Here is an 18667-nt window from a genome sequence, read left to right as displayed (position 1 = left end):
CACATCCACTCCAACATTTATTACTTTCCTTTCTTGTATGTTAGCCAGTCTGCTAGGTGTGAGGTGGTACCTCAGAGTTGTTTTGATTTCCATCTCTCTGATCATGAGAGATTTAATACACTTTTTTAAATGGTAGAGTTTTGATTTCTTTATCTGAAAATTGTCTATTCATGTCCCTTGCCTATTTATAAATTGGAGAATGGCTTGAGTTTTTGTATAATTAATTTAGCTTTTCATGAATTGGAGTAATTAGACCTTGTTCAGAAGTTTTTGTTATGAAGATTTTCCCCAATTTGTTACTTCCCTTTGAATTTTGTTTGCATTGCTTTTGTTTGTACAAAAACTTCTTAATTTAATGTAATAAAATTATTTATTTTACATTTTGTGATTTTTTTCTAACTCTTGCATGGTCTTAGAATCTTTCTTTTCCCAAATATCTGACAGGTATACTATTCTGTGTTCACCTAATTTACTTAGAGTTTCCTTTTATATATTCAAGTCATTCACCCATTCTGAGTTTATATTTGTATAGTGTGTGAGAGGTTGATCCAAACTCAAACATTCCCATACTATCTTCCAATTTTCCCAGTGATTTTTATCAAATAGTGGATTTTTGTCTCAAAATCTAGGATCTTTGTGCTTATCATAGACTTTGCTGAGGTTACTTACCACAAGTCTATTCCACTGATCCTCCTTTCTTTCTCTTAGCCAGTACCATAATGTTTTGATGAGCACTGCTTTATAGTATAGTTTGAGACCATTAATTTCTATATCTATTATATTGTAATAAATATATTTGTAATTCAAATGTCAGAGATTTGTCATCCATAATACTTTGTGTAAGGACCTTGGTGGTCTGATGAGGCCTATGGATACCTTCTTGGAAAGATAATTTAAAATGTAGAATAAGAGAGAACGATTTACAAAGGATACCAATCCTATTGAAATATTAAATGGAATAAATATCATGGAACAGAGGTTAAGATCTTTGACCTAGACACAACCTAATCTTATATTGCCATATAAAGACCAAAATAACCATGTGTAATATTCTTTCACATGAAATATTTATATTAAATATATATACAAACATGCATGTATATTATATTTATATCTTTAAATATATATTGTTTTGTATACTGTAAAAATAAATAAAAATAATGGAAAGCTACACAAAATATAAATAGACAAACTTCAAAACAGTTCAGATACTCTTGATAAAGGTAATCAAAAGTATCCTCAGTGAGAAAGTAAAGCTCAAATTCGAACTTCCTCTCATAGCCAGGAAAAAGGATGCTAAAGAGACTCTCATAAAAATAAAGTATTTACTGAAATATAACAGTAATATTGGGTTGAACTATTTTAATACCAATCTGGATTTTTAAAAGGAAAGGATGTACTTAACTCCCTTGAGCAGATATTGATGATTAGTATCATCAGTACACAACCATTAAAAGTTGCTTTCTGAACACATGAATGGGTAGCTACATTACACTACCCCATTAGAGTATAAGTTCATTAGTTAACAAAAGAGTTTGTCTCCTTTGTACTTATATTCCTCTCACCCAGAATAGAATTTAGCACATGGAATTCACTTAAGTCCTTGTTGGCAGTTGATTAAACCATAATTGTTTTGTGTATTACATATGTATCACATGACTATTCTACTTGAAAGATATCCTTGAAAGTAGGAAAATACTGAATAGATTCTTAATTCAAAAATATTAATTTACTAAATGAGGATGAATTTCAAATAAAGAAGTAAAAGAGAGCATATCAGTAAGGAAAGGGAAGTGAGAGAAGTAGAAATAAAAAATAATCATAATGATTGTAGATCAACCAGAAAAGGTCCTGGGAGATCTCATATTGGCCCATGGGGTCAAATATCCTCAATATTAAAAATAATCCCTGACAATTTTCCACTGGAAAAAAAAAAGTTTGTACAAACATTAACTTTACTCCCTCAAGTGATTTATATATTCATTTGGGGATCAGGATGATATGGAAAGAGTATTCAGTAATGAGTCTCTAATATGCCTTTATTCTCCTGGGGAAAGGAACCTATTTTGGGCATTTTAATGAATTATATGAGACTGAATACATGCAATTTCTTACTAATCGGAGGCCTCCAGATGTAAAAACCCTGACAAAATTCATGGGGCCGTGCCATATGTACTCAGGGCACACCTTTTCTCCTCAACAGGTAAGTTGCCCTATTCCCCTATTCGTTCTGATTTGTTTTAATCACACCTGAACAATGTGATCAAAAACATAGTAACCTTTAATCAAGTGGTCATTATGTTGCATAGAAAATTATCTTTCTTGGGGGCAGCTGGTTTGCTCAGTGGATTGAGAAACAAATTTAGAGACAGGATGTCCTGGGTTCAAATCTGACCTCAGACACTTCCCTTTTGTTTGACCCTGAGGAAGTCACTTGACCTGCATAGCTTAGCCCTTACCACACTTCTGCCTTGGAGCCAATACACACTATTAACTAGAAGATGGAAGGTAAGGGTTTAAAAAATAAAAATGAAAAAGAAAATTATCTTTCTATAGGCATGAATATTATTTCTATCTCTCAGATTCTAAGATAAGCCCATGGATGGAACACTGTTCATAGTGCTTTTCAAAGAGGCAAGTTATGCATCTAACACAAGGGAAACAGCTGTTGAGCTCTTCTTAGTTCCATCTTGAGGTTTTCTTTTGTGTTTTTTACCCCAAAACATTCTTTTTTAGTTATCCCTTCATATAACCAAAATGTTTATTTAAACTCTTAGATTGCTCTCTAGGATATTAAGAGGTAAAACAACTTGAGTTGGATCACATAGTCAATGGTAGGAAAAGACAATTTAGAGAGGAATTCTCAGCTTTTTGCTAGCTTAATAATTAATTACAGCATGATTTCCTGAATGAATTCATTTCTGTCATATAATCTCTCAGATTAAAGCAGACAAGAAAGGAAATAAGGAATTAGTAACAGTTCTTGACTACCTGGACTAAAGTACCGTAACTCAGGAAATCTAATAATTTCAATCAAATTTTGACTTGATGGGCTTTAAATTTGGCTCTCAATTACATTTTGCCTGGGATGTTGTCACCACGGTATTGATTTCTTTGAGTACAATGAATGTGATATATATTGTTTTTGCTCAGGAAGGGAAAAATTAAGAGGACCTGAAGAAGAAAAAAAATTATTTAAGGTTCAAGCAGGGAAATGAAAGTTGGATGTAGGTAAATGTAGGTAATACTAGAGGTTTAAAGACGTATGTGTAGACTCCTGATAATGAAGATTCTATAGTGGAGGTGGCATATTTATCAAAAAGATGATAGCATTCCCAAGATGCAATTTACTAGACAAAGTGCTCTGTTCCTTTTTTTTAATTTTTATTTTGCATGTGTTATAAATAAAAAATGATCTGGAAACTTATTACCAGATTTACAAGCATTTAGTAGTAAAGAGAGAGGGATTGATGGAGAAAGAGAGCTCTCAGCCTTTCTAAGTTAAGTTAAAATCAGTCCTTGAATTTCAGTACAGTGTGGTCCTCTCCATGCTTCACTGTTACATTGTGATCAGATAAGAGGCCTGAGCTCAGGAATTCAATTAATGAGTGGAAGAAAAAAATCCCACTTCCCTTCACATGATTGCCTTTTAATCCCCATTAGCTTCTCTACCTGTGAACATGCTGCAGTGGCTCTGTCACACTGAAGCTCCCACTGATGCCAGGAGATGTCAACATCAGGCTATCAGATAGTATAACCCATTTCTCTGTGACTCCTCTGTCCCACCATTGGGGTACTTGGGATAAAACCTGGAATGGAGGTCTTCTAGATGTTTTACTTCACACAATTCCCCTTCTGATTGTTTGGAAGACCATCATGTTAGGTCTTTCTACTCTTGGTTTTTCAGATCATCTGGGAGATGAACATGCCCATCTCCCCAAGGAATCATTCCACATATGGAGTTTATAAATTTAGGATTTTCTCACTAGGGGATATATATATATATATATACATATATATATGTATATTAGGATTTAGAATATATTTGCACTCTCCTGAGACTTATGATGATATGATTGAGGTAGAGTATACATACATACATACATATATATATATATATATATATATATAAGAAACTATATTGTATTTTACATGGGAGTTACATCAATTTGGGGATAAAAGAAAAGGAAAGAAAAATGATTGATGGGCTCATTGACCCTTAGGCTGACATTCCCCTTTTGACATAAATGTTTACCTTCAGAGTAAATGGATGACTCAACACCCCCTCTGTTCAATTCATTATATGCAAAAGTTGACCCCAAATTTCCTGATCTAGTATTTGGTTTCTGCTAGCAACCTCATAGTATCTTCTCCAGAAGATCTGCTTTCCTGGTCCAGGGTATAGATGGTTATCTTTTCCTCTAATTTTACTCTAATTTAAATGATCTTAGACTTTGGACTTAGGATAATTACACAATCGCACCTCAGAAATGTATACTAACATTGGAATTAATGCAGGATATATTGTTACATGGATAAATTATAAGGTATAAGAATCTATTCTCCCCAAAACAAGATAAGAGAAAAAAATTAAATCGAAATGTATTAAAATCATGTATGTATACAAATGAACATAAAATAAGATTAAAACAGGTCCTTGATTTACCATCAAGATCCAACTGAAGTAGCTTGTATCTTATAAACATGCATGACAGGTGCAACAGTACTGATGCTACCCAACACCATACAAGATTACAGTTATGAAATATTACTTTATGACACATTTCTCTCATCTTGGGAATACTTGGGATCAAAGATGAATGGAAATACTCAAGATATTTTACTTCACATATATGGAAATGAAATCAGTAATGTGATGGGAAAAGTGTAATAATTGACTCTCTGAAATAGGAGTATGCACAAAGTATATTTTAAATTCAATTCATATCATAAATATTTTCCCATCACTTTTACTAGTCTAAATAATCAACCAAACAATAAAATGACTTTTACATTGCCAATTTACAAAGTGTGATTATTATAAGGAAAATTTAACCATTTAATTGAGTAGTAGAGGCAACTTTCAGCAGATTTCTGTATGAAATTCTCCTTTTTATAACTCTCATTTTTTGACCAGAGTTGAACTCATTGGACCTAGGTGGAATACTTGGCAACCCTCACCATAGGATTCTTTTGGAACTTGAATGTAGGACACTGGAATATCTTTATGTTTACATTGATTACATTGTGCCATAGAAGCATTTTGGAAATTAATATTTAATCTCCTTTGAACTTCAATTCCTTGAACTTCCTTGAACTTTATCTTTGCCAATGAAAGATGGAGATGAAAAAAAAATCAGTCTCTGGAATATGCCTAATCATATTACATTTTCCATCACTCTGACTTCACTATTCTCTAAACCTTCAGGAAACATTTACTTAATTCACAAGCAGGCCTTTACATTGTTTTCTGGAATCCAGGTATGACTACTACATCTGAGCCATTTTAAATTTCTTTTTCTATAAGCCTTCCTCTTATATAGGACCAGAAAATACTCTACTAAAATGCAATGTGTGGATTCTGAATTTTAAATGTCTCTCACCTACTGCCTCTCCTTGAAGAACTCCAGAGATGACAAAGTCTCGGTGTCCTCAAATAGGCCATTTCAGTTTTAAATAGTGTGGATTTTTTTAGTATAATTTTCCTATAAGTTAATAAAATATGCTTTTCTGCCCTTTTTTTGTATTGTTCTAATTTCTATCTTACAGACTAATTAGAACCAGGATAATATGACTTTTGGCAGTTCCTTAAATTTGTGAAGACAGATAATTTGGCCCCAACAAATTTCAAGTGTTTTTTTTTTCTTCTGTAGATTAATCATTCTCATTTTATTTACCTAATGGTTCTATTGTAAGGTTTCCTGTTTTCTTCCCAAATTTTGCCAGTTCACCATTATGTTCCTAAAATATTGTGCCCACGAATAAAACAAAGTTAAGATATAATCAGAAGTCATTATGATTCCTGTTCCAATTAATTTCATATATAATATTTTCATCAATTTAGTCTTATTTTATTCACTTTTGGAAGCATTCACATAATTATTATGTACTTATGTCAAGCAGGAATTCAATAAAGTTTCCAGGTATTTTTCTCCTATAACAATTTCTCCTATAACAACTATTGTTAGAGATTTACATTTCTAGAAAATCATCCCTGACCTTCTAAATCATCTTTCCATTTATTCCCACAACAGTTGAAACCAACAGAAAATGGTTCCAGGAAATCTTTCCCATGTGAACACATTTATTCTCATTGGAGTCTCAGATGATCCATATCTTCAAGTTCCCCTTTTCTTCATCTTCTTAGTGATCTATGGAGTGACAGTGACAGGAAATATGGGAATCATCACACTTACTACTATAGATTCTCGACTTCAAACGCCCATGTACTTTTTCCTCAGACACTTGGCTATCATCAATCTTGGCAACTCCACTGTCATTGCTCCCCAGATGCTGGTCAATTTCATGGTGGAGAAGAAATCCATTTCTTACTATGGGTGCGCAACACAACTGGGAGGCTTCTTAGTCTTTATTGTGGCTGAGATTTTCATGTTGGCTGCCATGGCCTATGACCGCTATGTGGCCATTTGCAATCCCCTACTCTACATGATTGTGGTATCAAGAAAGGTTTGCATCATACTTGTTTTCCTTACATACATTTATAGCTTCTCAACTGCAGTGACAGTTACTCCTTGTGTTTTTTCAATGTCCTACTGTTCTTCCAATGTCATTAATCATTTTTACTGTGATACTGTCCCTCTGTTGGCTTTATCTTGCTCTGATACCTCCATGGCACAAACTGTGATTTTTATTTCTGCAGCTTTCAATATGTTCTTTTCCATAACAATTGTCCTGGTGTCTTACTTCTACATCATCTTGGCTATCCTAAGGATACGTTCAGCAGAAGGGAGAAAGAAAGCTTTCTCCACCTGTGCTTCTCACATGATGGCTATCACTATTTTCTATGGTACACTACTCTTCATGTACTTACAACCTGGGTCAAAACATTCCTTAGACACTGATAAAATGGCCTCAGTTTTTTACACTCTAGTCATTCCCATGCTGAATCCTATGATCTACAGCCTGAGGAACAAGGATGTGAAAGATGCCCTAAAGAGATTTCTTAACATTCCTTGTCAAAGTCTTAAAAACATTTAAATCCACACATATTTAAGTCAAAAAAGAGATTCATAATATATGGCAGGATTTGTAGGAGTGTGATAGGGACAGGTTGTGAATTAATAATCAGATAGCAATAATGACATATAAATGTAAAAATTATATCAGAATAGAAATGAAAGTAGAGACCTGGCACTCCATGAGTAGGAATAATCAAAAGTTTGGAAGCAAGGCAAAAAAAAAGTGAGATAAGAGGAAGAAAAGAAGCTTGAGGAAATCAGAAAAGGGTCAAGAATGAAGGAAAATTAGATCATTTATGTAAAACAGAATATGATAAACTACAAACTTAATTTTAATCTCTTGGAAATAATTTTGCACCCTCCTGAGAATGGGTGGTTATAGAAGAAATGCCATCTGTTTTAAGTGTGCTCTGATGCTGATGTGACTCATGGTAAGAGGATTAAGTTTCAGAAATCTATTTAAAATGAATTGGTTATTGGTATTAATCTCTTTGAATGATCTAATGATACTCTAGTTTCATTTAAGCCCCCAGTACTGTGACCAGAAATGTAAATGCCATTTTATCATATTTCAATCAATCAATTATTATTCAGCCGCTAGTAGATGCTGGGACCTGAACTTAGTGTTGGGGATAAAAGAAAGACAAAAGACTGTTACTGCTCTTAAGAATTTGCTTGTCACTTCTAATATGACTGCAGTATAGAAGGAACTTCCCAACTCTTCTTACTACTAATCACAATAAAGCATCTCAAAAGTATTAAAATCAAAACCAGAGGAGGAAACAGTCTCTACTTTAAGGTGCAGCCTTGAAGGTATGCAGGGTTTGGGCATTTCCACAGTGTAAGTGGATAAATTTACACCTACCAAAGTGTGAGCTGATCACCCCTTCACACAAGAACTACCACACCAAAGTTAGAGCAAAGTTCAGGGCAATCTCTAAACTCTTGGAAGATGACTGAGGGCACCACAATCTTACCCCTGAGGACAATGCAAAGGCCTGGAAGTGAGGCTTGGAACTCATGTCGCTAGGGAGTAGAGATAGTGCAGCATCAGGTGGCCCAATAGCTTCTAGGCAAAAGCTGCTCTGTAGTTCCCTACATTCAGTGCTGCCTGCCCTCCCCACTCAGACTTCTGGCTGAGAAGGGAAGACAAAGCTAACACAGCAATGGCTACCAGCACCCAAGAACTACAATCCACAAATACAAAAAAATAAAAAAGTAAGATACAACAGAGAAAACCTTTTACACTGGTTAACTTCTGTGGAGAAAAGGAGCAGAGTACAGATGTGGCAGGGAAGAGTGACAAACAAGAATTTCCTAGTTTAATGAGGGAAACAACTTTCAAACAACTAGGTACAAGCAGGTCATACTCAGAATATTTTAGAAATAATAAATAAAAGGAAGGTTTGTGCTAGAAAGAAGGATCAAAATAGGAAACAGGATATTATCTATGATCTGAAGGAAGCCAGGAGGTGAATATAAAGAAAGAGATCATTTCAGTTATGGAGAAAGTTGAATATGAACATGACTTGAGACAGCAGATGGAAAATCTTGCTTGAGTCAAAGCATGGAGAAGTGCTACAAGATTGTGGAGTAAATGCTTGAGAACTGAGGAATAAGAAAATTAGAAAGCTAAGAGGGGGAAGGTAACATGAAGTTTTGAATACCAAAGAGAGAATATATATTTTATCTTAGATGTCATAGGAAGACACTGAAAAATGGCACTGATATACACAAATTTGTGATTACTTTGACACCCAAGTAAAGGTTGACTAAAAGCATAAGAGCTAGTCAAAAATAGAATAATCATCAGGCTATTAAATAGTCCAGCGGCTATGGGATGAAACCCTCGGTCAATGTCATGTCTGTGAAATTGAGATTTACTCCACCCTACTCATTCTTTAGAATTTTAGCCACCAGAAATGTATACACCCTACTCAAGGATAATGTGTTGGGGCTTAAGGTCTATGACCCTGGAGTGCTAGCAAGTGACAAGTTAAAAAACAACTGACTGACCCCCTGGGCAGTCCAAAGCCAAATTTAAGCCACCATTGGTATATATGATATAGGAAGTGATGCAAGGAACTGTCTTTATATTTTGTGGTCACTTCCCATGAGGGAAACTTGAACATGGAACTTGACAATGGAGGAACACAGGCATAGGACCTCAGACTGCTGCCCTTAGACTGGAACATGGTGAGTGAAAAGGCTGAGTCCCCTTTCCTTGACTTTTTTGAAGTCACCAGCCTCTGGAGAGGCCCATCATCTCGGGACCCCTTTTCACTTGGTTTTCTGGAGACACTAGCCTCTGGAGAGACCCCTCAGCTCAGAGGAGACCTTGCATCTGGAAGCCATGTTAGATTTAATCCTCTGGACCCACCTTGGCTGGGGCCTTGGTACTTCTGCCTGGTTCAGACCAGCTATGTCCCTCTTTTTCCTTTCTCATTTCCTTAATTTCTTCTCTCTGTTGTAAATAAACTACCATAAAAATATTTCTGACTTAAGTAATTCACTGGGATTTATTAATTAAATCTCTGGCAACGGACCCAAAATTTATGTAGTCCAACCATAAATTTTACCCTTTAAGTGTCAATGTCAGAGTATTGAGGGATAACAGATTTTTCTATCATTTCTTATGATTTGGTGATATGATGGTAACTTTTTTTTCAGTTGTTGCTGAGTTCTACAATCGTTTCAGAATTCCTTCATATAAACATTTGAAAAAGAAATGCATTCCATTAATGTTGAAACTAGAGAAATGTTTTAATAGAATATTTAAATATCCAGATAACATATTTTTTATTCTATTTTACCAGTCAGTCAGGCTATTTCTGTAACATGAATAACTGAAAGGGTGAGATATTCAAGCATATTTAATCAATTTAATCTTTTTGTATATGAATGGATTATGTTGAAATATATGCAATAGGATTCATATGGACATTTGATATTGTCAATATTGTTTAACAATATAATTGACAACATAGGTATCCATCCATGCCCACCTCCCCTGTGGAAAACAAATCCTTGACCTCCAGTAAGTCAAACCCAGGAACCCAATTAATATTTTAGGGTCTTTCTTCTAATTCTCTTCATATTATAAGAATAAATATCAGTGGAGTAAAAGGGTTGTGCATCAAATACTCCCTGTTCATACTATATGAATGCTCTAACTCACCATACCCACTCAGTCATGAACATAGAACATATAGGTAATAATCTATATGTTCCTTCTTTTGTCTTATTTTATTGTTAATATTTTGGAGAAATCATAAACTTAAGACCCCTATGCATTTTTACTTGGCCCTTTAAGTTGTATTTAGTTCTGATTCTTTGTACATTGCAGTATTTTATGACATACCACACTGGAACAATATTCATGAAAAAATGAAATTTGTTAAAAACATAAAAATATCTAAATAAAGCTCTCTTTCTTTTTCTGTTCTTGTCTCTTGCTGTCTTTTTATCTTTTTTTCTCTTTGACCCTGTCTCTCTGTCTTTCCTGTCTTCTATTTTGCAGAGGAAAAAAATGGGAACTATTGATGTAATAAATTGTGTGACCAATGACCTTTTAGTGATTTGACATACATGATATCTCCTCTCTCTATGTCTTTTCAATGTCTATCCCTCATATCTGAAATGTACTCTTTCCTTAAGTTTTTCATATAAAATTTCTTATGTCATTTAGGACACAACTCAAGCTACAATTTCTACCTAGAACCAATTTTGACATCCCTGACTGTTTCTTCCCTCCCACAAAAATACATAATATTTGTTATATATTTAAACTACCCAAGCTTTTAGATATTGATTCCTTCCATCTGTTGGTTATTTGCAACTGATCTTGGATATAAATCATTGGCATATGTTGTCTCATCCCATAAGCCTGTGAGCTCTTTGAGAGCAGGAACTCTGAATGGTGCCTTTCTTTGTGGATCTTATGCTTAGCACAGTGATTATCACATAGCAATTGCTTAATAAATTCTTGTTGACATATTGATTTAAATGTTTATATTATCCATGATAATAAGAGCCAAATTTCAGGCTGGAGTCTATTTAATTTTTATCTTTGTATCTAAAATAACTCAGATAATTCTTAATAGATGCATAAAAATTGCTTATTGAGCTAAACTTTCTTGTCTTTCTCTGGCTATATTTTCCCTGGATTTCATATTCCTTTAGTATAGATATCCTCAGATGAGGATCCTCTCTACCAATGATGACTACAGTTATTTATCAATGTACTGTTTTAGAGAATTATCCCAGTACTGAAAAGTTGGTAACTCACCAATAGTCACATAGCCAATCGGTATAGACATGGGACCTTGAAACTATCTAATTTTAACTTAGTATATTAAGTTAAACCAAGAATATTTAATTTGGGATTACAGGAGATCCATGGATTTAAAAGAAAAAAATATTTATTTTCTTCTTAATTTAATGTATTTATTTTACTTTTTCCCTTTTGAAAGGTAATAGATTATTCACACCTGTCAAAAGAGACCATGACCCCTAACCCCCCCAAAAGATTTAAGGATCTCTGAGTTATATAGATAAGTATTAATTTGTCTAAAAATTTCTTTATAAGGAATAATGTTGATGTGAGAAGTTTCATTAAGCTTTTAAAAATCTTTGAAGTTTTGGAAAATAGTTGGTAGTTGGTAGATTTTAAATGAAACTTAATCTTTTGGACTTCATGAGAAAGATACCTTCCTGCCATCTAGTGTTATGTTCCTTATATAGCAAGAATAATTTTAGAAATATTTTAAATTCTAATGATTAATGGAATAAAAACACAAAGAGGTGCATTGGAATGAGATCTAACAGGTGTGGGATTGTCCTTTGTTAAATTTTCTTTGTGAATATTAACACAACAGGAATTTTTTTAAACATTATTTTATTTGGTCATTTTCACACATTATTCATTGGAAAAAAAGAAAATTTTCTTTTCCTATCCCCCTCCAACCACCCCTCCCATAGCTGATGCAGGATTCCACTGGGTGTCACATGTGTCCTTGATTCAAACCCATTTTCATGTTGTTGGTATTTGCATTAGAGTGTTCATTTAGAGTCTCTCCTCAGGCATGTCCCCTCAACCCCTGTAGTCAAGCAGTAACACAACAGAAATTTATTAAAAATATATTCTCTATGTCAGCTCTTTATTATTTTTTATACTTCTAATTATAATGATGCAAATTAAAATTCAGTCTGTAAGGACTTAAAAAGAATATCTAGTTGCAATAAAAAAGAACATAAAAGTTTTGTAAAAAAGGCGCAACATATACTAACAAAAATATCTCCAAACTGGGCAGAGCCAAGACAGCTTGATAGAAGCAGCAATGCACGTGGAGTCTCCCAATAGTTTCCTCTAAAGAAGGTTAAAACAAGTCTTTGAATCAAATTCTGGAGCAGCAGAGACAACAAAAGGTCATATTGAGATAATTCTCCAGCTAAAGACATGTTTGGAGTTAGTCAGATGTCTGTGAGTATTGTTTTGGGTCTGGCTGAGAGTACAGGAATACTCTAAAGCAACTCCATTACCCACAGCACTTGTGAATTCTATTGCCAAGGCATGGAGAAGTGCTAGCCTTGTAGTTGATCAGAAGGGATCAGGAGGCCTGTTTAGGTGGAGTTATTAAAGTGGAGAGGACTACTAATGTTTCTGGCTTCAGGGGAGCAAGGACCTTTCTGAGAACCCCACAGTTATGACAAGCTTTTTTTCCTTTTGTTTACAAACAAGGGAGGGTTGTATTCAGAGTTCTCATCCAGATGTTAGAGCCACATTATAGACTTTTTGATGACTACTAATGTCAATGGGTACTGAGTATTTACATGGATTTCACATGCATTTGGAATCTATCATACCACTAGTCACTTGTGGAAGCAATGCAATTTCATCACCTCAAATGGTAAGCCAATAACTTATATCTGACCATTTATTCTAAGCTATCTGAATGCCCAAGGCCATCTCCTTGATGCATTGCCTGGGCCATACAAAAGGACAGATATATTTTTTGCAAGATGACAATGGGTTTGAACATGGTATAGCCAAATCGGTTGCCTACTGCTATCCTCAAGCCCTTCCAAAGACATTGTTCATGCTATATGCAAGCCAAATCACTGCCTATTCTTCGTTAGCCACAGGTCCCAAAATTAACATCTATGTGTCCAAACATAAAGTTATTCTTCAAGAAAGTCCATGGATTGTGCCCAGTGGACATTTCATGGCACCTAAACAATTAATGTGATTCCTGTGCCAACAACTCCATTCTCTTGTATATATGGGAACTGAGATCTTTCTTTGTACTCCAAGTTTGCTAATCATGCTTTGCTATGAAGTTTTATGTAGAGATCCATTGTGGTGTCTTTCTTGTAGATGATCCAGTTGCTCTAGGAAGAAAACTATGGTTAAAAAGGGGGAAATAGTGGGTGACATTACCATAACAACACAGGCAGATTGGCTTAATCGAATTGATGTCTGTCCACTCCAGATATGTTTTGCTTTGTTATTATTGTTGTTCAGTCATGTCCAGCTCTTTTTTACCTTATTTAGGTTTTCCTTGAAAAATATACTGTAGTGGTTTGCAATTTCTTTCTCATTTTACAAATGAGGAAATGGGGTTAAGTGACTTGTCCTGGATCACATAGCTAGTAAGTGTCTGGCATAGATTTGAAATCAGAAAGGTAAGTCTTCTTGACTTCAGACTTGACACAATCTACTGCACTAACTAGCTGCTGTTTTGGCAGATAGATCTTAATTGAACCACATGATAGAGGCCTTTCCAGTGATACTCATAACAACAAATATAGGAGTAAGATTCTGATGCAGGATGTACCAAGACTTGGCCTGCCATGTACTACTAACTGACTGAGGACCACATTTTATCAAAGAAATAATAAACAGCTCTTCAACCTGTTTGGAAATAGTCCTGAACCTTCACACACCTTAATAAAAATAATCTTCAGGAAGATAGAATACCTAATAGTAATACAAAGAGCCTTTTGGGAAAATTATGCCAGGAAATATAGTTAAAAAGGTCGCCTATGGTCACTTATGTTCCAATATGGAAATAACTGCAGGAAAGGTTATGGATTATCACCTTTTAAAATTCTGTTTGATAGACTACTATTATGATGCTGGGGCTAGAAACTCCAAATATGTGTATTTGCCTAGAGGATGAAAGCTCATTAAGATATGTGATCTCTTTATCTAGTTCTCTTCCATAGGTATGGAAGGAGGCAGCCCTGATACAAACTACTGGAATAGACTTTTCAAGGTCCTTCTGATCAGTCACATTTCAATCAAGGTTCCCAAATGGATAATCAGAATTGATTATTATCATGTGAATTCCATATGGTCATGATGAGGGAAATATCCCTGAAAGTAGGATAATATTGAACAGATTCTTAATTCATAAATATCAAGTTACTAAATGGTGGCAATTTCCAAAGAGAAGGATAAGAAGGAGCATATCGGGAAGGAAGAGGAAGTGAGAATAGTAGTGGGGAAAATGTGGAATATTCAGGATGAGATCTGTTAGAATGGGGACTGAGCAATCTAACATTGGCCCATTTGGTCAAATTTTCTATGTGTCAAAAAAATCCCTAATAATAGTCCAACAGGAAAAAAATATTTATACGAATAATAACTCTAATTCTCAAAGTGTTTTGATATATTCACTTGGGGACAAGGAAGATTTGGAAAAAGGCCTAAGTAACAAGTCCCTAATGTGCCTTTGTTCCCCTGGGAAAGGGGCCAGATTTTGGAGGAATTTTTTTTTCGTTCTGAATTATATGAAGCTGAAGACATAACATGCAATTTGTTACTCAGAAGGGGTCTCCAGATGCTTCAGGCACAAATGAAAGCTTTAGCAAAATTCATAGGACTAGGTCATATCAACTCAGGACAGTTTTTCTCAACAGGTAAGTTGAACTACAGCCCAGTATCTGTTTCTGACTTATTTTACCATAGGAGGCCAATGTGATAAAAATCAAACTAGCCTTCAATGTACTACTAAAGCTGCCATTATGTTACATAGACAGTACTTAATTTAAAAACAAATATCATTTCTGTCTCCATGGTGCTTAAATGAGCCCATGGATGGAATATTGTTCATTTCCCTTTTCTATGAAATAAGTTATAAGTCGAACAGCAAAAAAAGCCATTGGTTTTTTTGGACATTTTTTCCAACTCTGTTCAAATGTCCATGATAAACCAGCAATTATTGTTCAATCTCTTAAAGAGCTGTCTAGGACACTAAGAACAACTTGAGTTGGATTACACAGCTAAGCAGTGGCAGGAAAGTAGGGATTAGAGAAGTATTCTGAGTTTTGTCCTTCTTTCATTAGCAGTCACAGCAGTACCTCCTGACTCAAATTATTTGTGCCATAGTGTCTTTCAGGTGTAAGTAGACTTAGGAAGGAGGTAAAGGATTAGGAACAACTCTTCATTACTTGGCTTAATAATAGAATGCTCTACCCCAAGGAACCTAATCATTTCCACTGGGTTTGGGAAGGCTCTATTTAATAGTTAAAACTAAAGAACTTTGACTCTCAGTTACATATTTCCTAGGAAATTGTAACTATTGCTTTGCCTTCTTTGAATACAACTAGTATAATACACTTTCAGGCAGTACTGAGCATGGAGAGAAATAATGATGTAAAGCAGAAAGAATTATATGCTTAATTTTTAAGCAGGAAAATGAAGCTGAATATTGATGAATAGAATACATCAGATACTGAAGGATGGAGGGTATTTTTGGAAAAAAAGAACAATCAAGATAAAGCATTGAATGATTAAAGGGGAGAATTGGCAATGAGGTTTGTGTCAAGAATTTTAATATACGTTATCTTAATTGAAGGAATATGTGGTCTGAAATCATCTTCAGAACCTGAATGTTCTCCAGAAATATATGCTACTAAAAGATGTTCTTAAATTGATTTTGTGTAAATGTTATAGACTATAGGTGGTTGTGGAGATTACAATCTTTGGAGCCTACTTCTAATAGTCTAATGACAAAAGGCTTGGATTTTCTGGAGTGCAAGGGTGAGCCAGGTAGTTTGGGGCAATGATTTATTGTGACCCACAGATGGTGACACTTGGTAGCTTAAGGGAATTCACAATAATTTTTCTCTCAGTCCCTATCCAGCTCCTGCTCATAGAATAAAAGATAATGTTCTAGAATTTGGTTACTGTTTATGTCAGAATAGTTCAAACTTAATGGCTGAGAGTGGAAGATAAAGATCATGGAAAATATGAGAAAAATAATATACATATCTTCTGCTTAGAGATTTGGGTTCCAGAAAGGGGTTGAAAAATTCCCAAAATATCCTCTTGGAAGCATGGGAAACAATGATTATGTGATAAGAAGGCTAATCTCTGTAGAAATTCACAGCTACAAAATGCATTAGAGTGAAGCTAAGGAATAATATCCAATGTATTGAAAAGGTATGGTCCTTTATTATATGATAGGAAACAAGGGATCATTTTCAGCTTTGTACTGGTTTCTTGATGACTTTTTCCTTGGGTCTTGATTGTTTCTTGAATTTCTGTGGATATGTCATTCTCATATTATGCTGATTCTATGGGCTACCCACAGTGGCAATTGAAATTAAGGTAAACCAAGTCAGGAATTAAAAAAAAATTAACATGTAGATACAACTTGTATAATAGCTTTCTTAATTTTTTTATTAATGATCTCCCCTGGCAGGTAATATGATAAAAAATAGTATATTTATTTTGCAGCCCTTAACAGTTACAACTCTTGTTTCAGAATGATAACATTGTATTATCATATGATACACATTTCCATTTCATCATGTTGTCAAAGAAGAGAAAAATTCATGGAGGAAATAAAATGTAGAATGTCTATATTCAGAGTGTATCAGTTCTTTTTATGGTTGGGGATGAGACACAAAGTTTTGACAGGTTATTAGGGAGGTTAGCAGTAGCCAATAAAAAGAGTTTTTAAGTTCTCAGGAAACCAAAGGATTAGGGTAAAGAGATCATTTTTTATAGACAAAAGCAGGAGCATTCAAAAGTTAAAAGGCAACATCATAGATAGGGAAAAAAATAAGAATAGTTACAAAGTTCAAAGCATCACAAGCATGGAGGACAATATAATTGATTGGACTGGAATGTTGGTTCAAAATAACCCCTTTTCCATGTTGGAAAATTCTGATAGATTCAATTCAAGTGAAAGAATAATGAATGCCATATAGATAACAATTTTCTCATAAAAATACAAACAGTGAAATAGAGATAATGTATTTTCTATAAGTGAAAATAATGATCTGGAAAATTAATTCAAAGAGAATTGCATTCTGAACTCATGAATCTCTGGGCTTCACTCAGAGATAAAGAAACTTGACTGAGGCAGCTATGCAAAAGTCACTAGTGATACAAAATAGAATCAATTTCAAAATATAACCAAGTAGATTTTCTCACCACTGTGCTCATTCTCATCAGTCATTGCAATGGAGATATTTTTTTCCTCCTCCATCAGTTGAGTTCTATATTGTTCATGAGAAAAACCTCAAATTTTGAAAAAAATAGAAAATTTTGAGAAATTGAAAGAAATTTAGGGGAAAAATTATTAGATTATGTAGCAGAGGAAAGCAAGATGTAAAAGAGCCCTGGGCTCCATTCTGTCCAAAATCTGGAAAGTTTTACATCATATAGAATGTATGCCCATTGACTGAACATAAGTAATTTGGTAATTTTGTTGATAGAGTAACATGAAATGAAGAGAGATTGAGCTGGATATGAGTAAATGTCAACAATGAAATTAATAAAGCCAAAACAAAAGACAATCTAAAACAAGGGCTCAGGTCGAAACAAAACCAAACCTGGATGCAGACACAGAACATATGAATGTTTTGATAGATCCCCAAATTCCTTATAGCCATCTCCAGGATTCCAAAAGAATTATTGAATTCAGGCAACATTTTAGATGTAGATTACATAAAGATGGATTTAAATAGCATAATGATAAATTGCATGAACAATAAAATAAATAAGTTCCTCATCATGTTAATTTCCTGTGATCTTTTACCATTGCTTTAATTACTCTCATGATCTCTGCCATTGGAAATTTTAAGTGAAAGGACTTTGCAATCTATAGACTCTAATATATCACACAATTTTGACTCATTTAATGTACAAATTACTGGTTAGTAAGCCACTAAAATCATAGATTTAGGTATTGTACTAAAAGAGTCTTGGATTTCTCCAAGAGAAAAAAAAGACATCAATCATCAGGTATGAGAGTCTACTAAGAATAACGATTACAAAGTGAAGAGTTTGAGTTTATCAGAAAGAGAAATCTAAATTTAATTACACATGGGAATCATTTTGGTGGAAAATTGACACAATAGTCATTGAGAAAGGTCAGAATCTCTTCTAAAGGTAATAAACTGACTGCCCAAATCAGTGTTCAAGAAAGTTTACATGATCAGATAGAACTGAG

The 18667-nt window shown here is 34.3% G+C and overlaps 1 protein-coding gene across 1 annotated transcript; it reads left to right on the top strand.

Moving 5' to 3' along the window:
- The first annotated feature begins 6270 nt into the window (after nucleotides 1–6270).
- LOC100619219 (olfactory receptor 8J2-like) lies at nucleotides 6271–7218 on the top strand. The gene has a single exon (XM_007497455.2). It carries the CDS (start codon nucleotides 6271–6273, stop codon nucleotides 7216–7218), a length of 948 nt encoding a protein of 315 aa, XP_007497517.2.
- Nucleotides 7219–18667: the final 11449 nt, after the last annotated feature.

Source organism: Monodelphis domestica, chromosome 6, assembly GCF_027887165.1.
Source record: "Monodelphis domestica isolate mMonDom1 chromosome 6, mMonDom1.pri, whole genome shotgun sequence".
Lineage (NCBI taxonomy): Eukaryota > Metazoa > Chordata > Mammalia > Didelphimorphia > Didelphidae > Monodelphis > Monodelphis domestica.
This window is presented reverse-complemented; position numbering and strand designations above follow the sequence as displayed.

What these genes read in the sequence shown, in the direction of transcription:
- LOC100619219 (XM_007497455.2), top strand. Translation starts at nt 6,271, where the DNA reads ATGGTTCCAGGAAATCTTTCCCATGTGAACACATTTATTCTCATTGGA.